Source organism: Carassius auratus, chromosome 14, assembly GCF_003368295.1.
Source record: "Carassius auratus strain Wakin chromosome 14, ASM336829v1, whole genome shotgun sequence".
NCBI classification, from domain to species: Eukaryota; Metazoa; Chordata; class Actinopteri; order Cypriniformes; family Cyprinidae; genus Carassius; species Carassius auratus.
The window spans coordinates 25,446,507-25,461,859 of record NC_039256.1 but is presented as its reverse complement, the minus strand read 5'-3'; the positions used below and the strand labels follow the sequence as shown (position 1 = coordinate 25,461,859).

General features: G+C 37.7%; 1 protein-coding gene across 8 annotated transcripts in view; it reads left to right on the top strand.

Moving 5' to 3' along the window:
- The window catches only part of diaph2 (diaphanous-related formin 2), a 381,616-nt gene that overhangs the window by 16,852 nt on the left and 349,411 nt on the right, over positions 1-15,353 (top strand). For 7 of the 8 annotated variants that reach the window (XM_026280881.1, XM_026280882.1, XM_026280883.1 and 4 more), the window contains 3 exons: positions 3,029-3,061; positions 4,462-4,638; positions 11,593-11,697. In XM_026280881.1, the coding sequence (XP_026136666.1) occupies positions 3,029-3,061; positions 4,462-4,638; positions 11,593-11,697 (315 nt within the window). The remainder of the gene's footprint in view (positions 1-3,028; positions 3,062-4,461; positions 4,639-11,592; positions 11,698-15,353) is intronic. The other variant, XM_026280884.1, reaches the window with a different exon arrangement.

The following is a 15,353-nucleotide window of genomic DNA, read 5'->3' as shown; positions in this document are numbered from 1 at the left end:
GAAAGCATTAGCAACAGCTTCTTGTTGCTATCCCCATCCCCTTTGGTTGTTTTCCCAATGTAAGTATGGCCAGGGAAGCAGAGGGTGTCAGCTAGAAGCTACTTTCTCCTTTGGCCATGTTTGTAAGGCTGCTTAATGCTTTGAATGGCTCTTGTAAAACATTGATTGACCAACTGTGTGTGCTGAATGGTGTGTGCCGTCTAGTGGCGGAACATGTAATAGCACATCATTTGCACATCTGCTGACAAGTGAGCCTTACATTAGGACTCTCAAACCAAAATGAAGCCGTTCTTTTCTCTCGAGTGTCTCCAATTAGCTAACTTGAGAGTTAACTTGGGCCTAAGTAGTTGTGTAATGTGTTGACCTGTTCCACTGCAATTTATGTCGCTCTTCATGCAGGAGCTGGGGGCTGCGTTAATACTGCTGTTGTGGGGGCTTGGGGAATTTTCTGTAATGAATAAAGCTTTATTTTGATAAAGAATTTAATAAAGTTCTGTTGCCCCGAAGGTGTGTCGTTAAATCATAATGCAATATTTGGCCCTGTTGACTGTCTGATGTGCTGTTGAGCTGCAATATTAATGACCAGCCCTAGAGTCAAAACACAATTATGCAAAGTTGTTAAATGGTTTTTAATTAGATTTTAGGATTTTAATTACTTTCAATAACAAATGCACATCCGTGTTATACAGGGCCTTTCACTATGAAGCCACTTCAGGCTGTTGGATCTGTAATACAATAATCCCAATTCAGTCATTATTATTTTAACAATATCCTTCCATAAAAGTATTTGCTGGCAAGTTTGGTTTGGGCTTTGCACTGACCTCTTTATGACCCTTTTAAAGCATTATACGATCTTTGTCATTAAAGGTTTGTGTATTATTATAGATGATTTATTCCCATGACACACCTCCATTCAGATCAAACCTCCCATTCCATCCCAACTGTTTCAAAAAGCAGGGTGCAGCCTGCAGCCCTGGGGCAGTGCTATAATGGCTGGGTAAGCGCAGGACCCGGGGGGCTGAGAGATTAACTGTAGAGTGAGGAAACCTGCGGGAAGTTCTGCTTTATGGCAGCTCCTCCGCGGAGCTCTGCTCGTTAACACTCATCCCGCTCCGCACGGCATATGGACACCCATCTCTCCCTCTGCGTGCTCCATCTCATAAACGTCTATCCCTGCTGTAGCCGAAAAGATAAAGCACATCTGTTAGGAAGTGAGTGAAGGCGGAGGGAAAAGTGGTGTTTTTTAAATTGTGTTTGAGGTCAATACAGTCAGACTGATCAGGTTTAAAGATGTATCTAATGGATTGCATCATGAAGAGCAGACTTCACAGTGAGATTCAGCAGACCCTGCTGGATAGACCAGCATGTGTTGGGTTTTGGATTCTGGTAACCAGCATGGGATTGCCTATGTTTTGCTGTCAGTACTGGGTTGATTGATTAGCTCAACTAGCAAGATTTCTTTAGTCCACCATCTTTACCAGAAAAGTCACTTTCTCTTGTTTCACAGACATCTCTGTATTTGTTCATACTTTTTGGAGCAGTTCTGGAACTTTAATTAGCAGCACTTCTTAATGTTACTGTGTTACACTCCAAGGTGAAATCCTGTTGTAGTGTTGTAGTTATAAGTTGCATTGATTTAAAGGTGTCTACTAAATAATATAAATGATTAAGTTAGCAGCTAAGGCATTAAAGAGTTAATTCACCACCCAACAATGTAATTCCAAACAAAGTCTACTGTAAAACATACAATGAAAGTCCATGGGGTCCAATCAATGTAGTTTAAAACCCAGCATTCTTAAAAAATGTCATCTTTTGTTTCTGCAGAAGAAAAAGTCACAGGTTTGAACTTTGAAGACACTCAAGTTTTCCCAGATCCCCTGATTTTAATCATCTTTTGTTCCTTTAGTTCAGGTTAATGGTTCTGTGGTGTGGCAAATTCATTTTTTAAAGTACATGTTTTTGATATAGTCTTTTAGGTAATATGTGTTAATATTAAAGCTAGGTGCATAGTGATTTATAGAATAACTAGCAAAATGTTCTTTAGAAATGTTTTGCAAATGAACAGCATGACCATTCTGGTTAATCTGGTTGGCCAAAGTGTCTTTAGGTTGGAAGGCCTCAGCAGGGCTCGCTTGCTATGTTTAACATACCAATATCTTAATAATTTAATCTTATAGTTTAATCAGAATTAATGCCCTTTATTATTATTATTATTATTATTATTAGTAGTAGTATTTTTATTATTATTAGTATTAGTAGTAGTAGTAGTTTAAATATTTTTAATAAAGTAGTGCTGGGCAATGATTAATTGTGATTTAATAATATCCAAAATATATATTTTTTGTATATTGTGTATATTTATTATGTATATAAAGAGACACCCATATAGTATATATTTTGAAAATATTTACATGTGTATATATTCATATAATGTACATTCATATCAAATTTATAATGTATAATCATATCAAATGTAATTTGGAATTATTGTAACGTGTATGTAAACATAGTCAGACTGTTCATTCTGAGGAATGAACACATGGAGCTGAAAGGAGCAAAGATCTTTGGCAAGCTTTTGCTATTTCCTCAATAATTTTCCTCCGATTGGTCTGTCTCCTCTTCCTGTATTGTCTCTGCTGTGATACTGGGCAGAATGTGTCTGTTTCTAGTTAGCCTTGCTCATCGAAGCTTTATTTCTGCTTTTGTAAGGCCAGTTGGTGTGAAGTGATATGTTTCAAGAATTTATCTTCATTAGTCCTGCTGTCATATAAACAAAGATTTGTTTATGTTGTAGATGAACAGACTCCACTTTACATGTAAAATAGACATAAATGCATTCAGAGTTGTACCAGCAGTGGGTTCACTTTCTCTGCTGTTTTCTTATGATCTGATAAGCCTTTTTTATTTATTTATTTTATTTTGAATAAATCTGTCATTGATTGCATGTGGTTATGGGTTCTCCCATGCACAAAGGCACAGCAGTGTTTCCGTTGGCCCTCATTTCTATGTTGTCCCTTCCCTTCAACAGAACATACACATAAAAACATTGGCTGATGACATGGTAAGGTGTCTGTTTCTTTTATTTTGTGTCTTTCTTTTTCTCTTTTTTTTTTCTCATCTTCGCCAAGACTACCAGAATGCTGTTAAAGTGAAGTGATCGACAAAGAGAGATCAAAGACAAAAAAAGCAAAGCAAATTTTTTATTTATCACCCTGTCATCAGGTCTGCCATAATCGATCAGTCTAAAGTTCACTCCAGGTTAGCAAGCCGGAGTTCAAGCATACACATGGCAACTTGATGCAGTCGTTCATAATAAGTTGTCAGACCTTGTCTTCATTTTGACTTTGGTCTCTCCTTGAACACTTTAATTTTACACAGTGTGTTTTGATTCTTTTCATTCATTTGTTTTGAATTCATCTATATATGCATGTTCCCTCTGTTTTCAATGACAGACTAACAGTGACTATTAGTGCATGATCCGTTTTTACTCTCTCTGAGCTAGTAACCCATGACTGGAATGCTGGTGGATGCCTCTCACATCTCTTTCTAATTAGAAACCTTAAACGCATCAAAGTCACATTTTGCCGTCTAATGTAGTCTAGAGTGCTGTCTGTGATATTGTCTCTGTATTCATTATGACTGTGAAGTGAACATGAACTAGTGGAAAGATGACACAGGTAATATCACCCCTTGCTTTTAAAAGTACAGCTTGGAAAGGTAAAGTAACAAGGGAGCAGGTGAGTCAAATGTCAAGCTGTGAACTTTAAACTTACATTTCAACTTTATAATAAGTAACCAAACTGTTAACTTAAAAAGACCTCCATGAAATTGTAAGGAAGGTTTTGTGGTTATTGGTCCAAGTGTATTAGTTTTGAGGCAACTTATTTGCAATTATTTGATCAAAAATTCAGTAAAAACCGTAATATTTTGAAATATCGTTACAATTTAAAATGTTTCCTTTTTGAATACATTTCAAAATTTAATTTATTCATGTAATCTTCGTTGTGACATGATCCTTCAGTAATCATATTTCACATTTTAGATACATTTAATCTTATCAGTGTTGAAAATAGTTGCGCTGCTTAATATTCTTTCTTTGATAAATGTAAAAGAACAGAATTTATTTGAAATAGAAATGTTAATGTCTTTACTGTCAATATTTGATCAGTTTAATGCCTCCTTTTTTAATTGAATGTCGTTTACAAAAAGGGATTTTTGTCTAATCATATGCTTTCATATGTACTTTCCCTGCAAAAAAATGGACAAACCCTTTATGCCTTTATATGTCTCTTCTAAACTTACTGTCTTAATAAAAAATACATCAACAGATGTATTTGACAGGGCCATAAAAGTTAAACCGTTTCTTCAGAAGGCCTTGCACAGTATTAGTGCTGTGGTTGTTTATATGTTCTGACATAAACACCAGTTATTTACTTCACTTTAACTCAACTGTCTTTCCAGCGTGACAGAATCACCAGTTTCCGAAAGCAAGGCACGAAGAAGGAGAAGCCCCTTATCCAGCACCCCACAGACCCTATCTCCACCCAGGCCGAGCTGCCTGTGCCCCAGCCACTATTCGATGACTGCTCCATGAACCTGTCAGAAAAAGAGATTGTGGACTTGTTTGAGAAGATGATGGTGAGTTTGTTTTCCATCTACAATGAGATCTGCACTGTGCTCCAGGCACTGTATAACCTCAGAAACACTTTTTCACTGATGCATTTCAAAGCATGGAGCTCATGTTAAGGGTGTCAATTAGGCCATCAGAACCAGACTTCTCAGTGACATTTCCACTCTCACACACTTGGCCAGCATCATAAAATGAGTTTAACAAGGGTTTTTCTCAAGCATTTAGTTTGCAAATCCCTTGTGGAAAAGGAGAGTGCTTATTACAAAAATATACCAAATATAAAGTTTTACTTTAAATCATGTAATTAAGTACACTTATTTTGATGTGCTGATTAACATACTAAAGCACATGATTTATGCTAGTGTGATATTTGATGTTACAATTTAAGTTAATATATTTAAATATACTAAATTGCTAAATTTTTCATTAAATGAAAGCTTAACCATATTTCAAAGGCCAGTAGACATAATTATGAAATTACAAATAAATATATGTTTAAGTCTTACTTGAATGGTACAAAAATCACTTAAAATTAAATATAAATGTAACTATTTATTTAATTGCAATTAACATGCTGTTATGTGCATGAAAACGTTACATTCAGTTTGCATTTAAGCTTATTCTTTTAAATAGTTCTATTTTTGTTCTTTTTGAAGTTTATAAGCGTGTTTCTATTTAATAAAGTGTGCTAAAGTGTACCTCTTTTTCACAAGGGAGTACTTTTGTAGTAGGTTATTTTGGTTTTAGTCATTTGTATAATGACCTGTTTCCTTCCTGGAATTGAAACCAACGATCCTCAAGCCCAGTGCGTTAGTGACTCATTTGTTTTCTCATGTGTCTGTAGTAGCGAGGTTTATGATGCATAGATCATCAAAGACACCTTATCTTTCCTTGTCTCTCTTCTGCTGTCAATCACAAGTGGAGAATGGGACTTGAGTGCTTTGCGCACTATGCAGACAGATTGCATTAACTGAGCATTGGCTAGACTTGACACTGGTTCGTTTTCGCCCCTGGGAGAGAATATACATTAGCTACCAAGCTTTTATATGCATGACTCTTCTCGCTAATTCTGTCATCAAGTGTGATATGTTGACAGCTGTCAATAGAGCATCCACCACATAGGATAGAACAAGCTACTGTTATGGATAGGGAGAAGCAGCACATTATTGTCTAAACCGTTTTATTTTACTTGCGATGAGGACTGAATGCAGTCTTCAGCCTACCTTTGAAGTTCCCGCTCTGTTTATCTGTACATAGACACACACTTCTTTCAATTCCCAAGACACCAAAACCGACAGGGCTGCTGCATACACTGGCCTCAATTGAACTCACGCTTGTTTTGGCCTAGACAAGTCAAATAACAAAATCTGGCTGCAGAACAATGGGAGGATTATTTCCCAGACAAGAAAAATGTTTGCTTTGTATTAGTTTTTTTTTTTTTTTTTTTGGGTCAGAGCTCTCCCCAACCTGCATCTGTCACAGCAGAGTCTGTCTATGGTGCTTTTTTTGTTATTTGACTGTTTCTTTTGATTTATTGTCTGCAGATAAATACGGAATATGGAAACTCTGCCAATTTTGCAGCACCTGAGCAGAACTGATCTTCAGTGCCCATTTTATGTACTCTAAACTGCCTTCCAGGCTCCACGGTGAATTGTACACCTCATTAGGTTGATACCATACACATTGATAATTGAAAGGTGAAAAGGCTAAGGTGAAAGATTACTGTGCTCAAAGTCGAAAGATTACTGGGCTTCCCACCAACCAAATTCTTCGACACATTTTTCAAAAGAGGCAGCATTTATGTAGAGAAATGGACTACTTACCATCTGTGTGGTGAACAATTGCTCGATAGTTTTGTTCTGTGTGATGCTTGCAAAGGCATTCTATTGATATTTCTTTTTGCTTTCTAATCTGAATAAATTACAGCTATTTAATATAATATTGTTTGCAGGTCAGTCAGATTTGTAATTTAAAATATTTAAATTATTATTATTTTTTATATCAAAGACATTACCTTACAAAGAATCTTACAAAAATAACACACAGTTCATTACCTTCCAAATTTCGGGGTCAGTAAGATTTTTTTTTTTTTTTTTTATATATTTAAACAGCACTGCATTTATTTAACTAAAAATACAATGAAACCATAATGTTCTGAAATGTATTATTATCATTTAAAAATGATAATAATATTTAAAATTTATTTGAAAAAGCAGTTTACTGAAGTTATGGCAAGCCAGTTTGTGGCCATCTGCATTTAACCCATCCAAAGTGCATACACACACCATGAACACGCATCCGGAGCAGTTGGCAGCCATTTATGCTGCGGCGCCAGTTGGGGGTTCAGTGCCTTACTCGAGGGCACCTCAATTGTGGTATAGCTGGCCCAAGACATGAACCCACAACCTTAAGGTTAGGAGTCAAACTCTCTATCCATTAGGACACTACTTCCCCAACGCATGCATGCTAGTGTATTCATTCATTCATTCATTCATTTTGTAAATGAAAAATGAGAAATTGAGAAATTGTTGCCTATTTGACCTACGTACTAAAGTATATTTTTGAAGCAGGTGGGGAATAGATCAAATTTAAATCGTCATTTAAAAAAAAAAAAAAATACTTGTGTGCTGTGCTGTAGCTACCATATAAAATATTGGGCATTTCTACACATTGCCTCAGGTTGGACATCAAACATTGTTGGTTCATGTGTTTCTTGGGACCAGATATCCTGATATCAAACATGGTATTTATATCTTTTGGTTTACTGAATTGTGGTCTTGAGGGAATCGGTTTCTTGGGATTGCAAAGCAAGTACAATTTTTTAATGTTACAGTAGAAAATATAGTTCAGGGATGACCAAGTTTAATAGTGATGAGGGAGTGCATTTTTTAAATCCTTTATACCAAGAGGCCAGATTACTAATCCACGTCCACACTTCTTTTACATCAGTCTTACACCATTTCCTTGTTATTTAAGGAAATTAAAGTATAACTAATGAAAAAGTATGAATAATTTGTTTTTAAAGATTTTATAAACAATAAAACTTGTACAGTTATGCTAATTCTGGACTGGACAGAAATATTACCCCAACAAGCCAATGTAAATATCTCATTTGCATTGTCTGTAAATTTACAACAAACAAATATACAGAGGTCCATTTCTTTATTAGTGGCCTACAGAACATTCTCAAAACAACCTAAGAGGACAACTAAAAAGGGCTTATTCAAAAATAGTAGTTACTTCAAATGGTACCATAAAATAACCTGGTATTTGCAGGATTTTTTTTATTTTTATTTATTTATTTAGAAAAGGAATGAGTCAAAAGTATCAATGATTATATTCATTTATAATTATCAATTTATTATTATTTTAAATTACATATATTTTAGTGTCTTAATTGTTTAGATTTTTATAATGCATTAGCTTTTGTCAATCCACTGGTTCACATTTACAATATGTAGCAATAATAGCAGATTGATAATAGCAGGCTTATTGAAAAGCAAATTCAGGATTCAGTAGGATTCCAAGTTTATTCAGTAAAATAGTAGCCTTTTGAAGTTTAATCCTCATATTAATCCATATAGGAATTCTTGTCTTTTCGTCCCCAAAGACCTTTTACAATTTATTTTTTTTTTTTACTATTTAAGATGTCTTAAATGTAAACAATTTAACTGAAGATGTTTAAAGGATCCGCGGAAACCCTAATAAGAAGTTCAGTGCAAAACATTCTGTCATGCATTTAGCAAAAAGCTTTTGTTGCCTATGAATTTGAGACAAGTGCCACTCTGGCGTCCCCGCTGTTTGTGAGCAGTGGTGTGATGACGATTTATTATATATAACCAACTTGGTAAAAAGATCATCTGTTTACCATCCTGACTGGAAAATACTGTTTCCATCGTCAGTTTTTTATTTATTATTTGCTCAAGTTTGTGAATGTTTACATAATAGTGCATGTCCTACCACGCTGAAATGAATACAGGGAGCAGCTGGAAATTAGCGACCTCTCCTGGTTGGAGATGATATTGACATCATAAACTGAAAGCAATCTTTGTGACTTGCTTTTCAAATGTTTTAAAATTGATCCTCCAAGTCTAATATAAGACTGCAGGCTGTACTAAAAGACACCAAAAGACACCGTGGGCCGCCAGTTGCCAATCCCTGATATAGCTGAACAGTGTCCCTTGTCTAATTTTGGCTTCATGCGTACTTTTCACTAATGTTATAGCATTTTTGCGGATATTGTGTCTTTCTTTAAAGCTTTAAAATGGTAGGCCTAAGCCGATCTTACACTGTTTTCAGTTGTTCTGTGCTTGTGATCAGATGGCCTGGTCATATGTAGAACTGAGTCATACAGCACATTTTCTGTAATTGCCTTGCATTCTCTGACATGGTGGGCTATAATCAGTTTGATTTGTTCATTTGTTTCAAATGTTTGCACCAATCTTCCACCCGCCAGAGACTCTTGGCCCTCCATATTTTCTTGTTGCGTTAGTAACTGCCTGTCACTCACATAACCTCTCAATTGCTGTTTTTGTTCTCAAGATAGCGGAACATTAAACCTGGGCTTCAATTTGCTGCTTGACAAGCCAGGCAGGTTTACAGGCCTGAAACATGTTGCACAGAACGGAACTGGGTTTTTTTTGTATTGAAAGCATAATAATCATAATGAAACAATTGAGGGAAAAACGCATTGGTATTCCAGCCGCAATTGACATTGAGGTTATGAATCAGCTCAGTTGGTCTCCATATAGAAAAGATTCATGAGCCACAAAACAAAACCACATTCAGTCTAAAATATGAAGCTGTGGGAGAGCTTTTATACTTGCGTTTCCCTCCTGCATGCTCATTGTGCATGCATGTATTGATTCACATCATCAGTGTTCAGGCTAAATTTGAGGTCATTGTTCAATATACAAACTTGAAGCATTGACCGGATGCAAATAAATGAGCCAGCCCTAGCCCCCCGAATATACACTTTAATGCCAGTGGGCAGATCTCTCAGATTTCAGTGCAGTGCATGGCTCGGTGCAAGAAAAATAAGGGTGCACTAATGTGGTCAGTCATCAAAGGGCTCTAGTAAACACAGGAGCTCTTTCGACAAATGAAAGCCCTGGCTCTTTGATGAAGGGGGTTAGTGGCCATGGCCCCAAGCATATTATATTCTCGCCTTAATGCGCGCATGAGGAGAGAGAGCCAGTGTCGCCGTCCTTGCCATTGTGTGTGCATGTGCGCAGCTGGACTCAAGGCCTGATAAAAATGCACAGCGGTAAATCCTTTCATGAGCTGGGTGGAAGCGTGTTAAGACATGGGTGAGGGCTCTTAACGTGCCTCTCTTGCTGAGAAACAGCGCTGGCAGGATGTGACATGCCAGCTCCTCCGGTCTGCAGCATCATTCAGTCAACCGCAGCTATTCCTCAAGCACTATTAACGTTCAGATAGACAGAGATCCGGCTGGTCCAGAGAAGGACTCTGGGATTGATGGGATCAGACCGTTACCCCTGCAGTTGCAATCAACCCCCCCCCACCGACTTATCTTCGTCTTCCCTCCCCAAAGTGATCTTAGGGAGCATTTGGTCAGATGCCCTTTCTCCATTATTCTATCTGTTTTGGGGGACATTCAATGTACTTTTGCCTTCTGTTGAATGTACTTTAGCTATTATATTTTGCTAGATGCACTGAAATATCCGTGGCGGCGTAATTGTGACAATCCTGTTCCCTTTCTTGGAGATTGACGAAGAAATAGCTTCTCCTTGAACTTTTGGCTCATATACGCCGCTGGACTCTCAAAAGTACATTTGGCTTATTTTGATTTATGGCACTTTGACTAATAAGTCTTCTTTCGGCTGTCCTTACAGACCTAAGCGGATTGCTTCTATTCTGGAGAAGTCTTCAGAAGCCCACCACAAAATAACCCAATTGACCAAGATCAAACATGAAAAATTATGCCTTTTTTTTTTTCCTCTGGGAAACTTGGCCACTCTCCACAACAATTTAAAGTGAGAGATAGATCTACTGATTCCCATTTTCCTGGCACTTCTCCTCTGTGCCCTTGGGAGATCAGACTCTCATCCCATACACACCGTATTCTTTTATTTTTAATGGTCTGTATTGGTAGTTTTATTGTTCCTCTGAATGACTTTATGAAGTTTCCTTGGCACTGAGATTAATAGAGTTTCAAGTTGGAGCGTAAAGAAAGCAGACTCAAATTGCAGCTGAAGAGAAAAGAAGGCTCTTATTTATACCTTTGCATCAGTGGATCTGGCTGCTTGCATAAAAGGAATTAATTATGCCAGCCCTGGCCTTTGATTTAATAATTCCAAGCTTTGAGGACATAATTAATTATGATGGGTAAATCATACTGGAGAGCGGGAACTGGATTAAGGAGCCAATTAAGATGCCACATCAACAGGGCTCACTGATTCATTAAAGGCCTTGTTTTACGCAAGGGGAAACGAAGAGGAGAGAGACAGTGGCTTGATGTAAAACTACTAAAATGTTCATCTCTGAAAAGATGTCCTTCACTTTATCACCAATTCAGTGGATGTGCTATTAGCCACATGTAGAAAACACACAGAGTAACAGTTTTCAGACATGGATTTTTTTGGTCTCGTTTGAATGCATAGAAGACACAGTCCCTTTTCTGTTCACCAGAGGGCAGCATGGCTCCATAGAAATACAGCCTGGGTGCATCTCTGGAGAAAGACTCTTTGTGCACATACAACGTCTCCTTGACTTGTCATGGAATTGATAAACATATCTCAAGGATTCATTACTCAATCTAACCTAGCTCTATAGGTCCTTACTGTGGTCATGAATGTGCAGTGAGAACAATGTTCAGAGTTTATTTAAAAAAAAAAAAAATAATAATTTAGCTATGTTTGGATATTTTGCATTTAATTTGATATTTAATATGATATATTTATTATAATATATATTTAACATATTTTTATTTGCGTCTACAGGAGGACATGAACCTGAATGAAGAGCGCAAGGCCCCCCTGCGAGGGAAGGACCTGAGCACTAAACGTGAGATGGTGGTCCAGTACATTTCAGCAACAGCCAAATCTGTAAGTGCGCCACAAAACACGGGGCAGCCGGTCTTAGAAAGAAAGAAACAGACATAGGAGAGAGTGGGGATGAACCACATGACGAGACACTATGGAATAATGAGCTTAACCTGATCTGCTTTCTGCCTCTCTTGCTAAAGCCCCAAATCTTTGATTGCTGCCTCCTTTAGCTCTTTTATTTATTATTTATTCTTATTTATTTATTTGGTATTTTTTCTCCTCTCACCTTTTTTTTTTTTTTCTGGGTGCTTATCAGGCTGCTTTTGTTGTATTGCACTTTCCAAAAGCTTCATATTGCCGGGGATCAAGTTTTCATTAGAATTTGGTACGCATCACTGTCTCTGCTCGGTAAGCTGAAACATGGCTCTTTCATCACCGTAGATGAATAAAGGCTAGAACGCCACCGCCTCTCGGGGTAATCCAAGGCTTTCAGGGCGAATTCTCTTCATTCCCTTTATGAAGTAGGTCCTGCCGTGGTTCGACTCCACGTAAACACCACGATCCCCTTCACCCGCTCTGCCACTGGCTCCTCTGGCTGGCCTTCAGCGTCCGTTTTCATTAGCTTTCCTCCCGGCTATGATAATTAATCAGCATTATTAATAATGATGATAATCAGAGATGATTGAATTCTGCAGCAGGCTCATTGTCAGCCCTGCGAGCCTGGCATGCATTGTGAAATATGATTCACATATTAGTATTGTAGTCTCAAAGCGGGAAGTGGGGAGGAGGGAGGGGGTTCCTGTCTCTCTGCACCCCTGGAGCCCCCTCAGCACCACCAGAGGCACTCACCAGCAGCATGTCACTGTGGAAGCTGTACACAGCGATCTCTGACAAGCAAGGAGGAGGTTTGGAACGTGTGCTCTGCATTCTAGGAAAGAGATGTGCTTTTATGTGATAAGAGATGTTTACCACAGGCACAACACACTTTTCCCTGTAATGCTCAACTCTAGCATCCAGAGATCTCCTCCTCCTCCTCTTTTAAACATTCAGCTCAAGCTACTAACCAAGCTATCTGCATACTGCCGATTTTGTGGGAGCCTTTAATAAGCCTTTTTCAATTTATATTACGGTTTTATTAATTTTTTTAATATGCCGCTTTAAGTCAATGCTATTACAGGTGGCGGGAAATCTTCTTTGATTATTTTAAAAGTGTCCTTGTCTTTTATGATTTTTGATATTTATGAGTCAAAGAGCGTTAATGGCTCTTTTTTGGATGACAAACATTTGAAATCAACATGAATTGGAATATGTATCCATTTACTTCTGCAGTGTGACATCTTTCTGAGTGAAACAGAATAAAAAAAAAAGCAGTAGGATTGCCTCTATCCATTTGAATTGTTTTGCATCACAAAAACTGGTTGGAGGGGAGAGATTGAAAAATTGGTGATGTTAAGAATTAAATTTGAGAAATGTTATTCAGGGTTCCCACAGTCATCCAAATACAATTATATTGTAAAACTGTATTTTTGGGGAATAAAGATGGAACAATTTAGTAGTTCTTTTGTCTTTGTTTCTCTAGCTGAGCTGTATTCAGCTCTACAATGTTTTTATTGGCCATAATTTGCCATTCTGTTGCTAATTAGTTTAAATTACTTTGGTTATTTTGCTAAAATAAGACTTTTTTTTCTTCTGAATTTAGTGTACTTATATTGTGCAGAATAAGTCCAAGAATATGTATTGAGAAAATAAATGGGTTGATTTTGATTCCATGTTGACTTTAATAATGTTTACAAATTTCGCAGCTCTCAGAAGCATGAGATGGCAGGATCTTTTATTTTATTTTTTGCTACAAGTGTTTTTTTCACTTGACTAATGTATCTAAAACCTTCACATTTTGTTAATCTTCCAGAGATCAATCTGCGAATGCACTTTCTTTGTATATTGAGTAGCTACCAAGGGTGTTTTTGAGTTGCACTGACTAATGCTTACACGCGAACACTGACACACGTCCAGAGGAAGCCACTCCTGTGCTGTCCGTCTCTGACTGCACTGGGTCAGTGTCCTCTCTTTGGTTTGCGAGTGGGAGTAATTAAGTGGTGGTCTGGTGGTAGAGGAGGCCCGTGGTCTCCGCTTGAGCCGCTGCAGGTGTAATTTAGCAGGGGTGAGCGGGGCCAAGAGCAGACAGCACGGAGACGGCCTCTGCACACCTCCGCATTAATAACCCAAACCCGTCTAAATAAAAGAAGGGAGAGCAGAGTCCATCCATCCCACTTAATCTGCTGCTATCTCCCCGAGTGTGCCGATCTGCCTACAGTAGATTGTGTTTCAGCACACAGCTTTACAGAGCAAATATTAGTGGGAAAACAAACCCATCCGATCCATTCCTGTCGCAGCCTGCCTTCCTGCCTGTCTGTGTGCGGCAGACTCCCACAGCTCCTGCCTGGCAGGAGGGCAGAGCGATGAAATAAAAGAAGGACGGAAGGAGAAAGAAGTTTCACACCAGCGATGTCTGTCCTCTTTGATAGCTCCGATATTATTGCTTGGGTGACACAAACTTACAGCTCCCATGGATCACAGCTCCTTTTATTATTTACAGCCAACACCTCTTTCCTTGGAACACATTTGTGCATGCTTTCATTATATTATACCATCACACCATTTTTGTTTGTTCACACTGAACATTTCTGAATAGCTATTTGCCAAAACGTGATATATAAAATGCATGTTTATTAATATCATTTTCGTTAAGTCCCTTGCATGGCTTTTTTATTTATTTATTTGATTTTTTTTTTTTAAGAAACGAGCATTTTTGTCTTGGATGAAGCCACTTGAATCCTTCAGCAGGCAAAACTAAGAGCCCTCACCACACATTCCAGGGGGTCTCAGTAGGAGACGTTTAAATGATTGCCACCACAAACTAAAATATAAAGGCAAAGCTCCTTTGCATTTAAATACCCAAATACATACTATAGAAATATTTAAATACATAGTCCTCACAGAAACTTAAAGATGTTTTTGAATATATTTTAAAAAGCATTCCTTTTATTTAGTACTTACCACATAAAGCTTTTTATCATGACATAAATATTTACATATATAAAAATTTCTGTGATTCCATGTAATCAGCCTTTGCTTGGGAAGGTGGCACACAATATTAAGAATCAAGGGTGTGTAGCTTTTAAATAATAATCTTAAAGATATTATTTTGATTTGTGGAATAAGTAAATATATTTTATCATATTGGTAAGAGTTTACCCATTTTTAAAATGCTAAATATTTTTCCAGGGAGTATGTAACCTGAACATAACTATAAGCCACATACAGTGCAAACCAATGTTGCCTTGACGCTCAGTGGACGTCCTTGACCATTAACATTTCATGAAATGCTTTCTCTCTTTTTCAGTCTCTGACAGGTGTGTCATTGTCCTCACGAGTGCCAAAGCATGTCTACAACTAACACAGTCATTCCTCTCTAGCTCTGTCAGTGTCATGAAAGCTTCGACTTTGCTCTACTGATTTGCTCTTAAATGAAATGATTCATGTGAGGAACAGAATGTGTCGAGGCAGGGTCTTTGAGGGGGGAGGAAAAGATGTCTTACTCAGGATCGTCACCTGAACGTTGTCAATACTGTGGTATTACAGAGACTCGGAAATGGAACGGAATCTTAATTACAGCACAAGTTCTAGTAATCATTCATGACAGTTTTTGAGCGATG